This window comes from Atractosteus spatula, chromosome 7 (genome assembly GCF_055471065.1).
Source record: "Atractosteus spatula isolate fAtrSpa1 chromosome 7, fAtrSpa1.hap1, whole genome shotgun sequence".
Lineage (NCBI taxonomy): Eukaryota > Metazoa > Chordata > Actinopteri > Semionotiformes > Lepisosteidae > Atractosteus > Atractosteus spatula.
This window is the reverse complement of record NC_142712.1, coordinates 1,018,486-1,042,605: the sequence shown is the minus strand read 5'-3', so window position 1 is coordinate 1,042,605 and position 24,120 is coordinate 1,018,486. Positions and strand designations below refer to the sequence as shown.

Sequence of the window (24,120 nt, the reverse complement as noted above, 5' to 3'; positions counted from 1 at the left end):
TTCTTTCACCTATTTCCTTGTGGAACTGTGCTCGTTTGCAGTGGTCCCAACACCTTTAACACCTACCAGCGATTTGACTCCTGTTCCCAGAGATTCCTGATCTCAAGGAGCCGAGTCTTTCATCCCTGTACTACATGATATTGTATTAGTGCCTTGTCTCAATTGCTTTAATAGTCTTAAAATATAAGGCAAATGTACTGAATGGCCTTCTCTTGGTTGTTGGGACACGTAGATAAGCTTATCAGCCATGGGAAAACTTCTACTACTTTGACCTGAAGTCACCAGGAAAGAACAGAACATGGGACTAACAGTAATCCTACCAAAATGAAATATCATTAACGACCTGCTTGGAACAAAGAGCTGAAGCAACGCTCAGAGATACATTAACCACGGGAACAGAAAGTGTTGTACACAGTCTTATTTTGCAATGGAGGTTGTATGTTTTTATTAGGATAAAACTGTTGGTAGCTTAGACACACTGGGAGTGACTGAAGAAGCCCTGGAGTTAAAGTAACAGTGGACGGTAACAGTTAAATAAAAATGCAGGTGTCCACAATGCAGGTAGAGCCGAGTGTCCTGACAAATGTTGTACAATAAATACATGCATAAAGCCAGTATTTATATTTTTACCTACATCCTGTACACACTACATAGGTAGTTCTGATTAGTAACATTCCCTGCAAGTAGGCTGTTCCAGAGTGCAGCTGTCCTAGAACCGTTGGATAAGGATGGAAGAAGCTCCACCTCCTCCATTGCAAATTCCTGCCAGTCCATACTGTCCAGACTTCAGGTTATGAACCATGTGGCCCACGATTCTTGCCCCGGACATTCTGGATGCAAAGAAAGACGATATCGTCATCACACTGACCTCCATCTTTTCCCACAAAGGCTTTAGCACAGATTAGTACCAGGCCCACAGCACAAACCATCCACTTTCCAGAGACCTTAGCTCTCGTACACAAGCAGAAAAATAAAATCTGAAATCATGCTTGTTAATAGAATTTGTTTCACTTTTAAAAAAAAACAACAATCTCCAGCACCAACTTATTTTGGAGCAAATTAAAAAGGCAGAAGGGGGGGGGGAGTTATACGTCATGGCAATCCCTTTGTTTAACATTCTGAACGCAGCCGCCACTCGCTCTGTGCACTGCAGGGGGGTGGGTGCTTACCCAATTGGGTGACCAAGAGACACAGCTCCACCGTTGATGTTGACTTTGTTGGGGTCTATATCCAGCATCTTGATGTTGGCCAGCACCACAACACTGAAAGCTTCATTGATCTCCCACATTGCGATGTCCTCCTTCTTTAGGCCAGCAGCTTTCAGGATCTTAGAATGTAGCAGACACAAAAGAAATGCAAAAACACCCACATAATACATGCCCACTGTCATATTAAAATCGAGACTTCATCCACCTCTAGTATTCAGAGTGGTATTAAATGGAAAGCATCAAATGTCCTAGGTCTTTAGCTTCAGTGTATTACTTTTATACGACATTTCTACTGCGACAGAGGTGAAGAATCACTCACCTTAGGTACGGCATAGGCAGGAGCGATCGGGAAGTCAATGGGATCAACAGCTGCATCAGCAAATGCTGGGAAACGGAAGGAGAAAGGACTCCTTCAGCACACTGTCCTCAGGCATGCAGGCACACAGCTGTATGCCACACACACACGAACACTGAGCTGCGACGCTGTGTGGAACTTCTTTGACTGGAACGCGCCTGTGCAACGTGCTGTCTATGTGTTTGTGTTTCTCCAGGTTCTGCTTGTATTCACCTCTGTTAATACTATATCGATTCCGCCACTCAGGGACCAATGCATTAATAATAAATCCTTACACAAATATAGCCCTTTCCTGGACACTCCACTCAAAGTGCTTTACAGGTAATGGGGATCCCCTCCACCAGTATAGCCAGAGTGGGCCAGTACTCTCCCCACACGCCAGCTCTCGGTGAGGAGGAGAGCAGAGTGATGAAGCCAGTTCAAAGATGGGGATTATAAGAAGGCTGTGATTGGTAAGGGCCAAGCAGAAATCTGGCCAGGACGCCGGGGTGACACCCCTACTGTTCTCAAGAAACGTTTTGGGATTTTTAATGACCACAGAGTCAGGACCTTGGTCTTACTTCTCATGCGAAGGATGCATTTTGTCTGCTGTCAGCAGTCCTGGGGCAGGGCTCTAGGTTTAAAAGACGGTGCAGGTGTGAACGGTCATTCACTGTTCTGGGTCTGGAGATCAGGATCGGGTGCGGTCCCGGAGCGATCCAAGGAGAGTTCGGGAATTGTAATCTTCAAAAGGGTAGGCGGTGGTACTTTACACATATTCATGTTTAACATAGAGGTAGCCCCCTCTACCTTTTTGACGTGTATTGTTTCTCTTTAATCATAAATATTTGTTTTGTATTATCTTGGTTTATATTTTTGTAAATAAAGCCTCACGATCATTTTCTCACTGAACTTCAGCCGTTTTCCCTACAGCTACCAAACATTTTCCCCTTGCAGGTCTAAATATGAAAACATCTCTGGACTCACCTATCAACCTCACAGTCACATGCAACATATTCCACAACATTTAGGGATGTTGTCAATTACCTACTTTCACATTCTTGCCGTTATATATATATTTTTCAAGAGGCAACAAAACAATAAATGACTTAAAACCCATAGCATTTGTTGCATTTTATTGCCTCGGTATAAAAATTGTAACTTTGACACAGCTGCCTCTCGTTCATGTCCAACTTCAGAAAGCCAAACCAGGAAACACCTGAGAGCTCAGCCAAGGCTTTTAAAGGAGCCCGGTGTGAGCGAAGGGTGACGGCACATACCGACGATTCTGGCCAGCGGGGTGACGTTCAGCCTCCTGGCGGCCTCGGCTGTCGTCAGGACTACGGCAGCCGCCCCGTCGTTCAGCGTGCTGGCGTTGGCAGCCGTCACGGTGCCTGCAGAGCGAAGCGATCAGCGATCAGCGATCAGGCTCCACCAGAACACCCCTCGCACCAGGCCTGGCCTGCCCACCGTACAGAGCCGCCGCCAAACAGATATCCCATCCCAGCTCCTGGCGTTACAACTGCAGCACTGTATGTTGGCCGGGTGGGTTTCCAGAGGCCCCCCGGCAGGTGAGGCGTGCTCACCATTCTCCTTCTGAAAGACAGCCTTCAGCTTGGGCACTTTGCTGAAGTCCACCCGCCGGTACTCCTCGTCCTCCTTCACCACGACGTCCGGCTTCCCTACAAGAGAAGAGAGGAGCCTCAGCGCGGGAGAGATCGCTTCTAGGAAATTCCAAACCTTTTATTTGTAAAGTCATTTCACCATCACTTTTTCCACACGTCAAGTTAGCAGTTTGATAAGGGACCCACGGCTACACACAAATACAGGACTGACACCTGAAGATGGCTCCGCTGCCAAAACGTGTTTTTTTTCCCTTTCAGTGTGGAATAAACCTTTACCTGTTCCTCTGAGGCCAGTACTCTCGGGGAAACACAAAGTACTTTTGCATGACAGGATGCACACATGCAATACTCGCAGAGTCCTGGGGAGGTAACTGCAGAATAACATATATATAAACTAGAACTATGTATATAACTGTGTAGTATAAACTAGCTAAATTAGCTGATGCTCCACTGCACCAAGCAGGAGCCTGGCGAGAAGTGCTCTGATAAACACAAGAAGGAGCAGAGGAGGCCACTCGTGTAATCCATTCGATTTCTAGTAATTAATTGATTAAAGTGATCATCATGCCATTTCTTAATAGGAACCATGGTGTCAACAGCAAGGCTGCGCATCTTCCACACACCCTCTGTGTAAAGCAGAGACTCCTGGTCTCGATGCTTCTCCCCATAGTTGCTACCTCAGCCCCCTGGCTGATTGTGAGGAAGCCCACTGGTTTGATTTGAGGAGCGAGTGCACCCCACCTTTCTGCGGGATGTTGACCGGGACCACCTCCTTGGCCAGGACCCCCGTCTCCCAGGCAGCCCTGCTGCGGGTGTAGGAGCTGAGGGCGTAGGCGTCCTGCTCTTCGCGAGAGATGCTGCTCTTCTTCGCCGTGTTTTCAGCACAGTTACCCTTGGGGCCGGAATGAAACCAAGATGAGTTGACTGCATACCTGCGATCTGTCAGCTGCACAGGCTAGAACCTTTGAACACGCAACCTGAGTTACAGGTGTACACTATACACGAGAACACTGCAGACAGCAAACCCTCAGGTCACACGCAGACACGCAGACACGCCAGACACGCCAGACACGCCAGACACGCCAGACACGCCAGACACGCCAGACACGACAGACACGACAGACACGACAGACACGACAGACACGACAGACACGACAGAAGCACTGCAGTTCACCATGTGGAACTTGTTGTAGACGTCGGTGAGCCCGTCTTTCACAATGAGGTCCTCCAGCTTCACCCCTCCGTATGGGAGAGGCTCCCTTGCCAGGACGTAGGGGACGTTGGACATGCTCTCCATCCCTCCGGCCACCATGACGTCCTGCCACAAGCCAGGGGACCGTTACAAACCAGGAAGACGTCCACCGGGGGGCGCCAGCGGCGGCAGGATCCCAGCAGGCTGGGCCTGTGCGTTACCTGGTGTCCGCACATCAGGCTCTGAGCCGCCAGCATGATGGACTTCATCCCCGAGGCGCACACCTTGTTCACTGTGGTGGCAGGGGTGGAGACTGGCAGCCCTGGACAGAGAGCAGAGCACATGAATCGATCCTGCCCACGGCAGAGGAGTTTGGACAGACCGCACTAACAACACAGCCCTGTCCACTTCACAGGCTTGTCCCAGGATATTTTGCATACGTGCTTGCGCTGTGTCTTTCAACATCATTGATTAAGAAGAGACCAGACAGAAGAATAAAAAAACACCTTTCCAAACTGATGACACGCAGTATCAGGACAGACGTGCTCGGAGTGTAGCGAAGCAAACACCACAGGGTCACCCTGGACAGACGGGGGTGTGGCTTACCTGCGCCCAGCAGGGCTTGTCTGGTGGGGGCCTGTCCTTCTCCCGCCTGCAGCACATTGCCCATGTACACCTCTTTCACCTCCTCCGCAGGGACACCTGAGAGCACACACAGCGCCATCACTCCATGACACGCATCCGGAGTGACAGAAGAGAACAGGTCTCGTGGCGAATTGTCTTGTCAAGATATTCCACATTCTCGAATGCTTCAAGCAAGGAGATCTAAAAAGTTGAGATCTTGTTTGAAACAGATCTGCCTTACTCCTGCACCATTCACACACTTGCACGGCCAGACACTAAAAAAACAGACTGGCTTTCAGTCAGAAGTGCACGCTCAGCTGTTGTGGGGTTGTGAAAAGATCATGCTCTTTAAGGAAGTCAAAAGCAGGCTGTGACACGAGTATTCAGCGGCTCGGTCTGTCGCCGGCAGGTGGAGGATCGAACCTGATCAAACCACAGACGAGCAGCCTCCTTCCTGTACCTGCTTGTTCGATGGCTCCCCTGATGGCAATGGAGCCCAGCTTTGTCGCAGGCACCGTGGACAGGCTTCCTTTGTATGAGCCCATAGGCGTACGAGCAGCACTGACTATGACCACCTCCTGCAGGAACAGAGAATCAGTGACTCAGAGCATCCCTGCGCACTGTCAGGGGTCCCAGCTGCTGCGCCTGCCTCTGCTGGCTCGTCTCAGCTGCCAGGTTAAGGGCTACATCAGCTCAGCTCCTCTTTCTTACAGGAGCAAACTCTGCCTTGAGGAACAGGACTCCAGCAGGTGTTTCTTCCACTTTGAGAGCCAACAGCAACGTCTTCAACACAGACTGGGTAGGAAAGGCTGAAGGCATTCAGGGCTCAACAGAACTGAACATTAAAAAAAACAGCAACAACTTACATTTAAAGCTGGACGAGATGCGTAGGTTCTTGATAAATACTTCTGAGCCTGTATATAAAAAGGTGCATGAAGAAAGGTGATTTGGCCTGTTTAAACATTAATAAATTAATAAAACAACATTTATTGCCGAGATGAAAATAAATCTGTTGCATCCCTGCCATCTCCTAACACCAGGTCTTCCTATTCCTGTGACGCGGGCGGGTATACTGTATTTACAGCACGAGTAATATGCAGGGGCTTTGGTGACTTGAAACAGTGCAGTTCTTTTGCCCTTGTGCTGTATGGCTCCATATGTGTACCTTCCTGCACTGTTCTGAAATAATTATGAAAGGAGCAAGCACCAGCGACGTACAGGTACTGTGCATATAATCAGCCTTGAGCTTTGAAAAGCAAGAACTCTCCCTTCTTCTCAAGTTCAAACTGAAAACTGCATTAATGTAGCAGACTGTAATGCAGATTCACTACCCGGCGGCGAGTACCAATAAAACATGGACATGTGCGGTCCTACACAGCTGATAGTGCCGAATGTAGGAAAACTTTTAATGTCACATTAGCTCCTGACAGGTAATTATTGTAAGACCAACTCGCCATGAAAACAAAGGCCTAACCTTTAAGAGTCAGAGCGTAATTCTGTAGCCTTTTCTCTGCATATCAACACACTTCGCGATGATTAATAGTATCAAAAGCATTCCTTTGCGTCTCACCTACCAACAACCGTCTGCAGAACTGGCTTTGCATGATGGACAGCCAACGACAAGACACAACAACGAACAAATACGACTTCAGGACTGAGGGTGCATGTACAGTATTTCACCTTCAGCGTCTCTCAAACCCACGCCAACTGCATCGGCCAATCAGAGCAGGGGGTGTCTCGGCGTCCGGCGACGTGCCAAAGGTGAAAGGGTACATGGGAAATGTAGTTCGTGCAAAGGAGAGGTGACAAACGAGAGCACTTTGGCTGCTAGTGGCTAATCGGTCCAAGACTGATCCATCTGTTTCTTGAAGATGCTATAATATCGATCTTAATCGAGCTACATGAGCCGAATGTTGCTTGAAGAGCTATCAATAATATACCAATTTCTTTTTTAAAATTCAGCTCCCAGATTTTTAGACTGTGTTGGATCTGTGTGCTTGTCCTTCTCTTCTAGATAACTGCTAGGAATAGCAGGTAGGAATGCTATTCCTCTGCTAGGAATGCATTTTTTCAGCTTTAAATAATAAACTATTTAAATAATAATATCACTGTTACTTTATTGCTACAGATGGGAAATTTGATTTGCAGGCAGGTAAAAGATGTAACATAATACATTTAACACAACACGAACCCATTAAGAATAAAAAATATAAAACAAATGAGAAACATACAGACATAAGATGCCAAAAACAAGTTGGAAGATTAAGTACTTTCACAATCTAGAAATAAAAACAGTGAAATTGAGTCGTCAGTGTTTGTAATAGACGCATAAGATACATCCATGATGAAAAACTAAAGTGAACCACGAGCCATGGGAATAAAGGATAACTTAATTTTATTGCATTTAATTCTTAAAAATGTCTCAATCTGAACTTGTTAGTAGAAATAATAAAGTAAGCTGCATGTTCCAGTTTTCATTACTTTCGCTGTTACCAGTTTTCTGTATGAAAGTAAACGCCATTGTAGGTGAAAGTTCGAAGGGTCACTGGGATCAAAGAGTAAAGCAAATATTCCTCTGAACTGGCAGTGCACTGTGGTAAAATCAGTTTAAACTCCCCGACCTCCACCCTGTTTGTACAGACATGAACAACACGGTTTGATCAGGCTGTTTAAATAACTTATATATCGATGTTGCTTCATGAAAACAAAACAGCAGCGCCTGTATGCACCTGGCTTTCTCAATGAATGTTCAGAAGAGACCTGAGGACCAGTGACAACAATCCCGCACCTCAAGGACAGCACAGAAATCTCATTTTTTGTGTCGGAAGGATAAAGGTTTTATCATTCTCATTAACTACAGTGCATATTTAATTTTTCTTTAATGTTTGATTGCTTTTGACTGTGATACTAAAAAAAAGTCTTCTGTGGATTCACAGAATAAAGTTCTGAATAAAGTAGAATAAAAATCCAACCATCACATAACTTTGCCCTAAAAGTTTGTTTGAACCTTAATAGTTTGTTTGGGAATTTTTCATTTGCTGTAGAAGAGCCTCAGTGATGCACTTCAGTTGTTGTTTAATAATGCTGAGGCAAAACCTCTGAGTGTCTGAAAGATAACTAAGATGTTTTTTATCTTTTCTAAGATGTATTTTACCTTTTTATCTTTCTAGCATGGGGAAATAAGGTTAAAAAAGCAGTTCTTTAACAACATCATATTGATCAAGCACCTAAATTCACCTGTTGTTTCAGCATCAAAACAGGAAAACAAGTTGTTTGAATAAAGGTCAGTAAAGTATCCAATGTGTTGTTGGCCAAACTTCATTAGATAAAAGAATGTTACCATGAACTTTAACATTAGAATGTGAAGCTTGACTACCGTCTGCTTACCAATGAAAAAAACAGCTTTTGTACACAAATGTTGCAGGTTACAAATCATTTCCCAAACGCTGAATGTAAATATTATTGAATTTCATTGGAACAGAACCTGGAATGCACTTTTTCATCATTTATACCAGCAGAGGGATTCAAATCACACCTCAGAAACTGGTAAGTGTCTTGAGCCAATTCTATGTGTTTTGCCCAGACACATTCTCTGCACAGGCAGTATAGTGGCCCAGTGGTTAACATTGCTGCCTCACAGCACAGGGTCCAGGGTTCAGCTTCGGATCTAGGAAGTCATCAGCATGGATAGCACAGTTTGCATGTTCTCTCTGTGTTCATGTGGATTTCCTCCTGGTGCTCCACCTTCCTCCCACAGTCTAAAAACATGCTAATACGTTATTTGGCTTCTGTGAAAACTGGTCCTGGTGTGGGTGTGTGCGTGTCTGTATCTGTGTCTGTGTGTGCCCTGTGATGGACAGGCATCCTCTCCAGGGTGTATCCTGCATTGCGAATGCTATTCCCCATGACCCACACTTAGAAGAATCAGTTTGAAAATAGATTAAAGTTCTCTGGTTGTGTTCTAAGATGATTATGTACTGTATATCAGACAACATTTGTTACAGTATGTTACCATCAATTCAGCATGAACATTGTTGAACAGGACAAAAATAACTAAATATGTTACTAATTTACAAAGGTGTAGTCATCTTTAAAAGCCCAGAAATTTAAAAGCTTATTTCACACTGTCTTATTTAGTTTTGTAAAATATGTACAATATAAAAATAAACCTAGCAGTTGCAGTAGATAAACTAAACTACCATTGAAAATTCATGATTGCATTTTGCTAGACATAACAGCTACAGAGATCTGGAGAAAATCTGCAATATTTAAGTTGTAATCTAGCCATCCATAGTTCAACAAAGCTCGAGAGTTATTCTTCTCTTCTGCAAATCGTACTCACTCTGCTGTGATCTGTCTGAGAAATAAAGGTAACCTGAAGGATAAAGGAAAGTATATCAGATTCAGTTTAATGCCTACTGTCTACAATAGTCATTAAACTCTCAAGTATTTTTTTTCTCTTTGCGATTTAATGTATAGCCTTTGAGAATCCTTTTCACCATCTGGATTGCTTTTAAAGCACAAAACGTTTTTCCAGTTAATGTTAATCAAAGGTAAAGTTGATGGCAATATGGTGTTTAAATGCTGTCAGTAGGACAAAATCAGGACAGAATGGGTTAATCACTAACCTTAAAAGTGTATCTTTTATCAAGACCCTAAAGTCGTGTGTGTTTGTGTTTGACCCTGAATTTCATGTTGAAAACATGGCAACTGAAAGATAAATTTGTAATGACCTCAGAATTGTAAAGCCTGTCTTGACACAGATTCACAGGGTTCACAGGGTTATTGTACCCCTAAGAGTAAAGAGCCAGGAATGAAATGCATAGTCACGTGAAGTTCAAGCTCAGCTCCTCTGGATGAGGGCCAGCCATCTGCCCGTAGGCCGAGGAGGTCAAGCAGAGAGGAGGGGACAGGAAGGCTCAGAGCAATGTGAAGGAAAAAACTGTAGTATTTTTTAACTTAGTAAATGACTTCAGGAATGACTATGAGTCAGGGCAGCTGAGGCAAATTTTCAAGCTCAAACTTGCATTGTGAACCATTGAATTATGACAGACACCTGAATGTCCCAGACACACTGTGATCGCACTCCCACCCTCCCTGAAACAGGATCCCGAGGTCGGCTGTGCCCCTGTCGATGCTCTTGAATCGGCTGATATCCTGAACTCTCGCCATCACCTCCAGTGTGCTGCTGTCCAGCTGCCCTGTCACCTCCAGGCTGAAGAACTCCTGCATTTTGGCAAGAGTGGTCCTGAAGTCATCCACAGGGAATCTCTGGACGCCAGTTCTCCCTTCTTCATCGTTCCTTCACCAAAGAAGGTCAACATGGAAAACCACTTTGTCATTTTGTGCTCTCAAAATCAGATTGAGCGATTTGCAAAAATATTACCCCCTTATTTGAAATATTTCCTGTTTCAAATAAGTGGCTCTTCTGATTGATTTCGGACAATTTACCGATTGTTCACAAATGAAATTGCACCATCCTAATACAGGAGGACTATCCTTTTGTTTACTAATACAGTATAACACCGGTGTACTGAACCATAATCTACACTCCAGATTTCTTGTCTTTTGAAACATTTTAAAAGGAGACATCTCAGATTGAACCCTATGTTACAAATTGGTTACCTCAGCTCTTCTGTAGTCTTCGTCTGGGCCTCCCTGAGGCAGGGGGCCCCCTGTGTCAGGCGGGGGGCGTGGCTGCTGGTGAGTCTCGCAGCAGAGACTGAGGCAGGGCTGGAAGGAAGAGCTGACCCATCTCTCGGTCTCCCTCCTTCAGCGGAGGAGAAAAAGCGTTTCTTCAGCCCTGCTGACCTGGTTGTTCTATTGTGTGCTTCTAGACCGAGCACATGTAAAATTGTTTATTGTTTGCGGGAAAAAATTCCCATGTTTCACTGTCATCCAGATGGCAGATAGGCCTGGATTATAGTCCCGCATTCCTGGAGATGTCGGAGCTTGCCCAGACTCCTGGTCAGAAACCGTGACATCGCCCTGGAGGCTCAGTGTTATGTCACTGTATCTCAGAACTGCATAATCTTCACAGCAGTGAGATACAGGGCCACAAGGAAAGTGGTTTGGAAACGGGTAGCTTGTAGCATTTGGAAGATCTTCCTAATAGCTTATTCTTGTTAGAGTTATAGCAGCAGTACAGCTTTCATGTGTGGAATATGTCAAGGCTGCTTCTTTTCTGAGGAAATTGTAAACCACTTTGCCTTTAAACATCTTGAATGCAAACATTAAAGCACTGGACACCCAGTCAGATGCCTAAAGAACAGACTTTTTCCATGTGATGTTTTTTTACTTAAATACAACTTTTGTTACTGTAATTAATTGAGGTGCCTAAATCTTAGGCCAGAATAGGTCAGATCTTAAATGGAGAATGTACAGTATGTATAAAATGAAATATAAATATACATTGATAAACATCATGATTATTTTGCTTATAATTTTTTATTTCATTTTATTTATTTTGCCAGCAAATAGCAATGATTCTTCTTACCTTAAATTACACAGATTGACAAATAAATAGATTCATATATAAAACATTTCAATTTGCAAAAAGAATGTAATGGAATTCAAGTGTGTTTTCTCTATCAGTATTAACAGGAAGCACAAACATCATTGATTTATCTTTTATAGAAGCCTTTTCAAAAACAGCAGTTTGATGCTGTTTTGCTTAAATGATGAGCAGTTTTCCTTGTTCCTGAAAAACAGAATGCAGCAAATTAGTGAAGAGTCAATCTATAAATGTAACAGAGATTAAAAACAAATAGGTTTTTGAGTGAAACAAATCCATACATGCTGTACAGAATGCAAATATAACCAACCCCACAGGCTGTTCTCTTAAACACCAACGACTGCAACTGCAGCCTCAGTTTGTCATTATTCCTACAGGCCGTCGAGCTTGATGGCTTCTCACCGTAGAGAGACTGGATTCCAGCGATGTCATCCCTGGAGAGCAGGAACCCCGCAGTGTTTCTGTAGGAGTAGGTTGGGTACATCAGAGCATCTTTATCCTGAGAATGGCCTAAACCAAGCGAGTGTCCAAATTCATGAGCCGCCACGAGCAAGAGGTTGATTCCTGAAGACACAGAAATAGATAGATACTTTATTGATCCTGTGGGGGATATTGCAGAAATATCGCTCATACAAGACAGGAGACGGTCCTGTGTGTGTCTGTGGAAACACAAGCTTAATAGCTCTCGTGAGGGGCTCTGAGTGCATTTACTCTTGGGTGAGTAGTGAAGCCACTTATAATCTATTGATCAGCTGCCTATTAGATTGTTTAATGCTGTTTAATGCTTTTATAAAATATCCTTCTCAAATTTCTGCAAATATATAAATATTCCACAGTCAAGTCTTCCCAGCACAAGGGATCTTCACAGCCTTCCCTGCACCAGAGCTATGACAGCCACACATCTTTACTCCCTGAGTTCAAGTTCAGTTGGCCAACCTCACTCCAGCAGCCTTCCCTGCAATGTGCTTGTTTTTGGCCTGTCCCAGATTAGGAGGTCGACAAACGTTAACCTGCAGGGCTAAGAGAGCGGAGGCGTCTTAGCACACTTGGTCCATAATACACTCCCTTTCTAACCCTGCCCTCAGTTTCATCCATATATACACTAATCATAATAAACATCAATATATACACTTAAGTCTATGTGCTCCTTTGTTTGATCTTGACCAAACTCTTTTGGAAGCGATGGATTGTGATGTTATATATAAAGTGCAGCCAAATGTTGTTGTTGTAACTGCCATGCATTGGAACCAAGAAAGCATTTAAAGCCCATGTCCGTCTGCTGAAGTCCGCCAGATCATCCCTTCAGCTTCCCCGAGCTCTGAGCCCTGTATGTTCTTACCACTCTGTCCGAGTGACCATGTCTCATCCCTGTCGAAGTGGGCATCCCCCAGCAGGCCTTTCCCCGGGGCAAAGGCATGGGCCAGCTCTCCCCCCGGTCCGTCAAAGGGAAAGTCGTCTCCATGCCCTGTGATCGGCACACCACACATGAGCGCGCCCCTGCTGCAGGCTAGTCTTCTCACAAGACTCGCAGAGCAGGATTTCAGAACTCTCATTCAAAGAGGTTCAATAAGTAAGCAGTTATTCCATTACACAGACTTCAACTTTTAAGCCCTTGGCAGCCCACTAAGAAAATATAGTTACCCGCAAATTGCAGTAAATTAAATTAAATACAACTCACAGGGACAGACTTACTGCTGGACGCAAATTTAATCATAATGTCTGCTTCTCCTTTGTTGATGCGAATGAATTTCAGAGGCGTCACTTTGCTCCACAGCCTGAGAGCCGTCTTGACAGTCCGGTCCACCTGCCTCTTGCTGATATCAGCCGTGTACCGGACGATCCTGCAGCAGCAATAAGCACTTGAAGTCAGGACCTGCAGCAGGGGGCTCCTCTGTGCTGTATTTCAGCAGCCCACCGAACTGTCTCTCAGACCCCATCCTGCTAGTGACAGCTCACTGGTGCTGCCCTAACAGGAGCTGGCTTTGGAGATTCAGCTTTGGAAAAGGAACCTGTCTTAAAATCTATCTCACACCCCCAGCATAATAACAACTGTGATTCTGTAATTGACATAATGGAAAAAACACAAGGTAGTTACATGTGTATTTGATTGTTATCTGAGCCTACCTGTATGTCAGCCTTTTCTTTGTCCATTTTGGTTTTCCGGGGAAGAAGCTGTAATTGGCCATCTCAGGTACCCCACACCTGGGCTTCTTCATGATGGAGAGCGTCGCTCTGTCCACCCTGCCCGTCACCTTGAGGCCAAAGAACCGCTGCATCTCTCGGAGCTTGCCTTCCAGAGGGTGTCTGTCCTGCGTGAGGTTATAAAACCTCTCCAGATAGAGCTGCAAAACCATCAAATCCTCATTGATTCAGACTCTGAAACCTTGTCCTTCAGTGTCCGCAGGGAGGCTACAGGAGTGCAAAACTACAGGACTCTGTGCATTAGCACCATGAGATCCACCTCAAGCACTTTTACTAACCAGTTCTTAACTCTGAAAGCCCGTATTCTGCTTACTCATATGTTCTGATAAAAAGTGTGTGCTTTCGAGACACAAGGAGTTTGACAGAAGAGATACCTTGTGCAAAACACAGACGCTGGAAATGTGAAGGTGAAGAGCCTCCCACTTCTACATGTGCATCTCCACTGAGACTACAAGGCACCCGCGCTGTCGAGACAGTGGCCACAGGTTTAACCAGAAAGTTTCCCCATTGCAGGTGAAGGAAAAGCCACACGCTTTCTAAGACAATAGTAGAGCTGAGCTAATCTCATCGCACACTGTGGAGGGTGCAGGCTGCTCACACGTGAGGTACGTACCCTTGCCCAGTCCACATCCTCGGAGGAGTTCCTCCCTTCTGCCCGCAGGGGAACCGGGGCTGGGGAGGCCAGCGGAGTGCAGGTGAGCATCAGCGTGACTAGCATCCCACAGGCTCGCATTCTCACTGCCAGAGACTCGCCCTGTAAACACAGGTCTTCTTGTGACCCTGCGGGCAGAGCTGGGAGGGTTTTTATCCTGGTGCAGTCACCACTCGTGGCAGCCTTTCCATTATGAGTCAAGCTGGGAAGGAAAGGCTGTCGTCAGGGTCAGGCGACTTCAAAACAAAGTCTTCAGTGCTCCCCAGCTTCTTTTTTTCGCGGGCACACTTTCACATTGGCAGCAGTTTAGCTGCTGAGCTTGTCTTAATCATAAAAAAACATCGCCAAAGCTACGTTTTTAATTCATTCATGATGTTAACAGCACAGACTTTTTTTTGGAAATCATGTTCCTTATAATTTAAGCATGAAAGTGTCTTAATGTTTGACTTACAACACTTCAAGTGAACGCAGCAAGTAGTGACTAGACGTAGTACTTGACATGTCCAGTAGGTGGCACCCTATATCCAAGCAGTACCAAAAGGCCTCTTAATCCGCTCCTCTGACACAATAGTTTTAATTTCATACAAGATACAAGACAGCTATTTCAACAGCGTGAATCAGAACTCTGTCAGATATTCCATGTGTCTTCAAATATTTCATTTGAAGGACAGGGATATAATTTTATTTAGGGGGGTTTTCCGATGTAAGTTGGTATCATTTGTGAAACAGAGTTTTTGCAGTGTCTTGTATGCATTAGTTCAGGTGGGGAGCTGCGTCAGCATGCGTAGGCTGCAAAGGAACAAGCAATAGGTTTATTCCATGCTGAAAAAAAGAAGAAAGAGAACACAATGTTTCGGCCGTGAAGCCTTCTTCAGGTGTCACCTGAAGAAGAAGGTGTCAAGAAGGTGTCACCTTCTTGACACCAGAAGAAGGCTCCACGGCTGAAACGTTGTGTTCTCTTTCTTCTTTTTTTCAGCATGGAATAAACCTATTGCTTGTGTCTTGTAGGCATGTTGCTTTTCTCATCAGTCTCAAAAGAGATGCCTTTGTATTGAAGGGAGAAACAATAGAAACTGAAGGAAAGGACACTGTAGAGTTAAAAAATGGTCTAAAATGCTTCATCAGCACTTGTTATGTTATGAAAACATCTTAGTCCGAAGACAGGAAAGTGCTGAGTCAGAGTGTGAGAGGTGGTCTTTAGGTGATGCTTGAATCTTTGTTCACAAGGAACATGGGAGCTTGAGCTGCTGATGAAAATCAGTAACTCGCCTTAAGACAGCATATCACAACTTGTGTGCACTTCTATTTCAGTAAAAAGATATGTCCATCTTGTGTTTTTCCCGTCTGTGAAACATAATCTTCTAACACTTTTTCCTAAACCCCAGTGAATATGACAAAAAGGCAAATAAGAAAAAAATCTTGAAATATTTTTACTACAAGTTTCATTCATTTATAAAAATAATCATTATGAATCAACATCTAGTTAAGAATCCAATACAATACTATAACACTTCATAATACATTTTTCAAAGCTGAATATTACACCATATGTTCAAACACCTGAGCATACAAAATATTTCATGCACAATATGTACCCCAGAGAAAACCCAATTACAACAAAATCCCATAAATAATATTTGAATTACATTTCAATATAATTACCAATGACCAAAGTTTTAATGACTTAACATGCACAATATCATTTGACCACAGATCTGAATAAAAGAGATTAAAGAGGGTTGAAATATTTTAACTTGCATCTACAAACTACCGATTTGTTCAGATGAAATGTAATGAAATATGTTGCTATTTTGCCTGTTTTCGGTTTATATTCAAAGTTATTAATCCAAGCGAAATCTAGCTTTAATGAGGAAGCAGGTGGTTAACTAATCCCTGCGTTTCCTTTCTTCCAGGAAGGATTTCTCCCTTGGAGAACCCTCTCCACCGTGCTCTCCTCAACATCTACCCTCAAAATACTACGAGAGGATGTTGTATTCCGTAAATTTAAATCCTCAGCAACGTGCATTGGAAAATACAGGCGTATGATATTTATGGATAGGGGATGGTGTGGTCACTGAGAGCCATTGGGTCAGTTGGGTTTCCACAGATGACGCTGCAGCCGTCTGCGGAGCCCCGTTCCCTGAGCGGAGCGAGCGTCTTCTCCGGCCGCGCCTAGCAGGCGAGCAGCGCCGAGTTCCTCTGGGTGCTGACGACCCGTCTGTTGTTCAGGTCGTATTCATACAGATAGGGTCCGCTGGAAAGGTAGGTTTTACCTGAAAACGCAGAGAATTTAGTGTGAATTCTTTTTCCACTAGGTGGCGTAGTCGGCATTTCCGTTTCTCTTTAAAACGGATTTACAGTAGGTAAGTACGCGATCTGTCGCACTTTAGAAATAAGCTTGCAAAATATTATCTCTGCAATATTTCTCCCTCTGTCTACTGAGGACGTCCTCTTGTTCACAACCGTTTTATACATTTGCAGTTTGTCTTAACAGTAGTACCCTAATTCCAAAGTCGTTATCATTGTTTACCCTCATTACAAGTCTATTTACTTGAGCTGGAGAAAAAGAAGAATTAGTTGTAACTGCAGCCTTTGTATTGATGTAAGCAAAATTTCATATTCTTCAAAAATACTACCACAGCATTTTCACAGTATGTAATCACTAACAAATAGCAGGATTATCTGCAGAAAGAAACTGACCAGACATCTGAAAGGCAGCATCAACTTTTGAGCCGATTCCTGGAAAGTCTTCTTTGATGGTGCTTCTGAGCTCCATTGTCAACGTCTTCTGATTGAATCTAAAGAAATGAAACAACGGAAGTTGTTATGTCCCATAAAACCGACAATATAATAGACCTACAAATAAAAAGAATGTAAAAATCCTGAAAAAGAAATGAGCAGGCTGTAGCTACGATTGCCACACCTGTAGTATTGATCACCAGCAAAGAACAGCGTCTTTCCTGTTGCCGCGATGTGAACAGCAGCATCTATCTTCCTCACAGTCCTTGGGAATCCAAAGTAAGAAATGTTGAACCGATATGGCTTGTAGTTGTCCCCCTGCTCTTTCAACCACATGATCATGTCAGTGTCTGCAAAGAAGAGAGAAGACACAAGCCACATGGAAGATACATTCCTGTTGTGCTGTCAGAGAACATTGTAGGTGAATTTCCATAATAACCAGGGATCAGAGAAGACTGTGGCAGGTCCTGACTCAAGTATTCAATGTCCTCAAAAGCATGAACAGGCTCAGCCCAGAGGAGCTCTTGAGAACAGTGAAACACAAGCCATAGGTCACAAATGGAGGTGCATTCCAAGCCGAGAACAGGACACACTTCTATACCTCTGCTGGAACCAGCTGCCCAGCTGTGCTGTTGAAGCGCATACCCTGCTTGTTCTCTTTCAGGAAATGGCTGGATGAGATCTTTAGCACAATTAGCATCCAAAACCAAACCAGCTTGTTGAGCCTAGCCTCCTCTCATTTCTAAGATGTCTGGTGTTCTCATGCGCACGACAAGTGGTTCTGAGCAGAGAAAACTCCCACTTCTTTTTCACCAGTTTTTATTAGTATGGATTCACAAAAAGCAGAGAAACATTCTCCCTTCTCCCTCAAACCCCACTCCTCTGTCCTCTGTAGGACCCACTTCCGCCAAAGAGGCCTTAAAATTTAGTCAGGCAGCTGCGGCAGGAGCCCAACCCACTTTCGATTGGTCCTCGCCTTCACCAGCCCTCCCAGCGCTCGACAGAAACTCACTTTTAAAGAGATACGTGGCCCCTCTGAAGTCATACGCTGCATCAACACTAGTCAGAGGGCAGGAGAACCTGGCAGAGAGTGGCTCTCTGACAACTGATCCATTCTGCCTCTTCCGCCACACGGCACTGCAAAGTTACAACACGTGGTCAGTTTGGTTTGATTGGGTGTTACCTGTCCAGCGGAACAGTAATGGCCACACAGGCCAGAGGAGACTGGCGGACAGTCAGGCAGGCGAGGGGCTGCTGTTGGAACTGTCCTGTGAAAGCAGAGTGATGCCAGGTTGCAGGAGGCAAACGCACAGAGAGGCGGGTGACCGCAACCCTCCACCTCCACCTCGTTAATGAGTTAACAGTGAAATGGCGGGCAATGTGGCAGAAAACACGTGCACACCTGCCCTTGAAGAAGAGCAAGTCACTGCCCAGATAAGCCACAGCATCCAAGGTCAGGTTAGGATCACAGCCTGGGCGCGCTGCTGCCGTGCTCTTCACCGGGGCCTTGCTTGTAGTTGCAGTTGTAGTTGTCGCAGGACTAGCTGTGGGTTTACCTGAGGAGTAAAGTGCAGCGCGATCATGACCAGCTTCCGTTCAACGTCTCAGTCAGATCTGCATGGAGGAGCCCAGCGGGGACCTACCGTACAGAGACTGGATCCCTTTGACATCGTCGCTGGGAAGCACGAACCCTGTGGTGTCCACGTACTTGTAGGTGGGGTACATTAGTGCCGAAGGGTCACTGGAGTGGTCCAGCCCCAGAGCGTGGCCAAACTCATGGGCAGCGACAAGGAACAGGTTGAACCCTGGTCCAAAGACAGGTGGGAGAAGAGCTCGTTACAACTTTCGTTTGTTGATTGTTTGATTTCCTTGGAATCACTGAAGTAGAAGACCTGTGTTTGTGGTTATTGTTATTATTATATATATTTTAAATCATTATTTTTTAAACAATTATAATTTTTTCAAAATTTGTTAACTTTTTCTAAAATGAATAACGTAAAAGAATAAGTGTAAATTCAAGTGTCAAAAATGGATAGGCAATCGCAATGAAATTGTACAAGTAAGTAATAAGTTGTGATGTAATAAGGCTGGAACACATCATCATCTGTCCAACTACCTGAGGATCTCTATCATATAGGATCCCAGGACACCAGAGCCGAACCTGGCAGGCACAGAGCACAGGACAGGACTGCACCCTGGCTTGCACATTGATGGGCACACACATGAATACAAACACCGCCAGACAGGGGGCTATTTAGAGAAACAGTTAACTTGGATGGCATGTCTCAGGACTGTATGAGGAAACTGGAACATGAACAGAGGTTCACAGCCAGGACAGTGGCTTAGCACTGCACTGCGCCAGACCACTTGCTCTGTACCTCTTGAAACACAGAATACAGAGCAATAGAACAGTGCAGGTGCACAGTGGCTTAAGCAGCAAGTGAAGAATTACATCATATGATTTAAAGATAAGGAAAAAAATCACAACCTCAGCAAAGACATGGTTACTTAGTTATAGGAGATACAATGTTTCAGATCATATTAGGTACTCATGCTGTCATATGACAAGAGATAATAACATGACTTGTTTTAGTGGATGTAAGGACCTGTCCTGTTATGCAGAGTTCATAGGTTTTGCTAACACACTGTGAAATGTATCTGTATTTGGGATCAAATTTTGATTAGATTACAAATCAAGATCCGCTTGATGCTGATATTGGAAACAACAGTGCTGCATTGAACAGGGCTGCTACCTTTGGATGTTGTGGACCAACGTTCATCTTCATCGAAATGTGCGTCTCCCCCCAGTCCTGAGCCCGGAGAGAAGGCGTGAGCCAGCGTCCCGGAGGGGCCGTCGAAGGGGGAAAAGTCTCCGTGCTCTGAAGGACAAGGGTTAAAGTGGCACAGAGGTTCCTTTGGGAGCCAGGAGGAATGATCCACAGGTCACACTTGTGACTTGTGGAAAGGAGTGATTGCCAAGTATTTTATACTATGTGAATGAACTACCATTGCATCCACACCCCTTAGCTTTGCATTAATGCCATGGAGCTCTTCCTTGTAAGCTATTTGGGCATAAATATGTACTCATGTATATCTCAACCTGTAAGCACGTTTGTATTTTGTTTTTGATTGTGCAGTGCAGACATTTAGCCCTGATTTTATTCTACAGATGGGTGGTGCAGTGCTCAAAGCAGGCACGTCACCTAGAGCTCACTAGTTTCTAGTCTGACCTCCAGCAGCAAAGGAAATCAAGATGTCTGCCGTGAGGTCGGTGGTCTTTCTGAAGGTCAGGGGAATGACGTCACTCCACACTTTGAGGGCTGCATCTATGGCGTTGTCCACCTCCTGTGTTGTCAGGTCAGGCGTATAATTCACAATTCTGTTGGAAAACAAACAGAAAACTGAGAAAACCCAAGAAGCTTCTTCGACTGTCGGATGGAATGTGCAGTCCCGCTGCAGGGCGCTTGCCTGTATGTGACGGGGTTGACTGTCCACTTGGCCCTGTCTGAAAACACCTGGTACCGAGCCACGTCAGGCACCCCGCAGCGCGGCTTCTTCATCACCTCCATCGTCTCTGCGTCCAGGCTGCCGGTGACGTTGAGCTTGAAGAATGTCTGCATCTCTTTCACCTTCTCCGAGAGGACGTTGGACCCTGCTCCCCGACCCTGCTTCATTTTGTAGAAGCGCTGCAGGTATTGCTGAGCATCGAAACAGAGAGAGGAAAGAGTGTGACACCGAGCACACCGTCCTCCTGTTTAACTTTCCTGTAACTTCACTGCACCTAAAACACATGCAGCAGGCATAGTATGGCTAGATAGTAAGGAATTGATCTCGTCTCTCCATCTCCACAGTTTTGAGCTCCAAAGAAACAGGCAGTGGATACCCAAAATCTAATAAGTTTCGATGAGTTTAAATATGAGTAGATCCACATTTTCTCAGTTGAACCCTATAACTAGCATGAAACATGGCAACCTGAAGGTAGCAGAAAACTTTTAAAAAATGTGTAACATTACTTTAAACTCTTGCTGCCAATTAATAGGAGCAGCAAGAGGTAGTACTTATTGAGTGCGCTCTGGTAAACTGCGGAAATTAGCAAGGTTGTTAATTCAGTATTTTAAATTGTTTCTGATCAGTCTTCTGATAGTCAAAATTGAGATGCATATTAATTACAAATGTATTAAAGTTTGAAATGCGATCCTTTGTACGTGAAAGAGCATTGTGGCAGCTTAATGAGAATGTGACTCCATGTGACTGCGTTTGAACTGTCAGCTAATATTTAAATGCGTATCAATCTTGTAAATCAAAAACAGCCAGGATCACTTTGTGGTAAAAAGCAATATTTATGCAGCACTTCTTTCAAAATCTTCAAAACCCTGTAAGATGACAGAAAGGATGGTAGATCAATCACTTCCACAATTACTCAAAAAACAAAAAACCCATCAGACATTTTCAAAGAATTTGAAGAGGAGCACCAAGCACAAATGTTTAAAAAATGAAAAGCACCTTAAAAAGTTTATCTAACATCTATCTAATATTTAATCACTTTCTTGCATTCATCTTGATTATGATTTTTCAATATTCTCTTTAAAATGGCAAACAGTACAGTGTCAATACAGAGCAAATTTCTCACTCTGTGACCTGCAGCTGAAGGAATAGCTATCAGCAGATAAACACACGCTGTAAGAGAGCACAGTTAGTAAGTAAATGCATAAAGGATGTGCCTCAGGCACACACTCACTTCTGCAAAGTGCTGGTCGTCCGTGCCGAGCTGTGCGTCCTGGCCCACAGGCAGGGCTGCAGACAGCACAGCGCTGGCGAGGGTGAGCAGAGAAACGCGCACAAGGTACCTGCTCTCCATCTCCACTCTCTCCTTCTCTGCCCCTGAGCCATCCTTCGCTTTTATAGCCTGCCGCTGCTTTCACAACTCCTGCAGGTTTGGCGAACAGACCAGACAAAGGATGAGTCACTGGCACAGCCTTCGTGCGGCGTGCAAGACCGGAGCTGCGACGCTCCTGTTGTGTTTCTTCTGTGGGGTTATTGGTTAATGATCCTGCTGAAAGAGGAGGCAACAGGGTGTGGGAAAGGTGCTGGTGGGGGAGTAAAGAGTGGAGCAACTATCTGCATCATCGGGGTGTCAGCAGAGAAGGGCCTAGGTACGGCCAGTTACCTCTGAGCACAAACACGGGCTCGGGGCGGGGGGTACGTTTAGATGTTCAAATGTCCCGATGGTGGACTCCTGTGTCCACAGCTTCCCAAAGGTTAGCACATCAGCAGCCAGGTCTCCGTCTTCCTTTCATTCCCACTGCAGTCCAGGGATACAAGATGAATGGGGGATCTTGGAGACAGAGCCAAGCCCCTGTAAAATCCTGATCCCTGACAACAGAAAGTGGTTGGACGCTCATGGCACTATTACAGTAATTTCTCTGTAGCCGATTCCTAATACCGCTTGTTCTGCGGCACATGATGGAAGGGAGAGCAATATTTGTACATTGGATAATTTTCTGTTTTTTCAAGAAACATGTCTTCTGGCAGAAATGTGGTACAAAGGCGATATCCCCTTCTCAAAGACTGGGTTCATCAAGATCCCAGAAGTGCTCGACTTTGCTTTCAGCAATTCCGTGAGAATTGATAGCTCCATATCACTGCCTGACCGAACCGATGCCTCATATCTGTGTGTGAAACTATTGTAACTTTACACCTAGAACATGATGACATAAGCTTTTACTGTTGTGTAGTGCCATAGATGTTTTTCCCTTAAGAGGCTTTTAATGTAATTTGCATATTGTTGATTTCTGCTGCACAATAGAATGGAATGTTAAAATGTAATTGTACTGTAAATGTCAGCATTTGTCCAGTTTCCTCTTTGTGCGTGGTGATTCACACGGATTGATCCCCTTTTCCGGAAAAACTTTCCAATAAAACTGAAGAGTTTTTTACACCTATGTTAGCATGTTAATCGCTTTAATAGATTGCCTCCCGAAAGCAAACAGCTTTAGTTATTGTCTTACTTAGACTGCGTTGCGCCGAACACTGCATCTATTGTTGTAAAATAATGATTTACTTCCTGGATTTCTTACCAGTTAATTTGTTTTTTTGCACCCCTGCCAGGAAATGCATGAAAGGAAAATAAACAAAATGCCTTTTTTTTACTTGTAAGAACTATTTTAGGAACACAATTACACAAAAAAGAAAAGGTCCTTTTATAATAGTAGTGGGTCTGTTTCAGGAAACTGCACTTTGAACATACAGCACGTATTCTGAGGCACCCTCTGGAAATTAAAGAGCACTCCCAGAAAAAAAAAAACTGTTCTTTCATTGCCTGAAGTACATTCTTTTCTTACTATCCAAAGACCTAAAATGAAGACGTTCTGAAGTGTGCTACAAGAAAAGATGAGATGATATTGAAGGAAATTCACAAAGTCCATCTATCCAGAGACAAGGCAGGATACTCCCTGGACGGGACACCGTCCATCACAGGGCAGACAGACACAAACACAGCACAAAGACATGCTATCACATCGGGGCCAGTTTTCCCAGAAGCCAGTTATCTTACTAATGTCTGTGGACAGGAGACCCATGCAAACATGGGAAGAAAGTACATCACAAAGTTTCTGAAGAAAAATTGCTTCTAAAACTTACAAGAAATTACACTTTCGCCAGGTTTTGGAAATTTGCTGGTGATTTTTGTTTTATAATTGATAAGTATACTTATTCCTGCAGTTTTTTTCTGATAGGAGGTTTTAAGAAATGTTTTCCATTGAGACACTCTAGGACCTGACTTTCCCAAAAGTTTCAACATGAAAGTAACACAGGAAAATTATGGGATGCCAACAGACCTGGTTACCTTCTTACGCAAAACAGATTAAAGGTTTTTGGATGCACTGAAGTTGTGAAACTTCACTTTAAGGGCTGTGTAGTCCATTGCACAAAAACACCTCTCAGTCTGTACCCAAAGGAATGTGTCTGTAGGCAAGGAAACACCCCTCAGTCTGTAGCCAGAGGAATGACATTTTACCAAATAAGGATATTA

The 24,120-nt window shown here is 44.3% G+C and overlaps 1 protein-coding gene and 1 pseudogene across 1 annotated transcript; both read right to left on the bottom strand.

Annotated features, from left to right (window-relative positions):
- Positions 1-417: 417 nt before the first annotated feature.
- Positions 418-6,696, bottom strand: acat1 (acetyl-CoA acetyltransferase 1). Its single transcript, XM_088920279.1, has 12 exons — positions 6,558-6,696; positions 5,850-5,897; positions 5,444-5,561; positions 4,966-5,061; positions 4,581-4,681; positions 4,342-4,485; positions 3,909-4,059; positions 3,129-3,224; positions 2,823-2,936; positions 1,528-1,592; positions 1,170-1,327; positions 418-830 (listed from the first exon to the last, which is right to left on the bottom strand). The coding sequence occupies exons 1-12, from the start codon at positions 6,585-6,587 to the stop codon at positions 710-712; spliced, it is 1,242 nt and encodes a 413-aa protein (XP_088776405.1). The 5' UTR covers positions 6,588-6,696; the 3' UTR covers positions 418-709.
- A 2,496-nt stretch (positions 6,697-9,192) lies between these two features.
- Positions 9,193-21,897, bottom strand: LOC148830039 (uncharacterized; annotated as a pseudogene).
- Between the last annotated feature and the right edge of the window lie 2,223 nt (positions 21,898-24,120).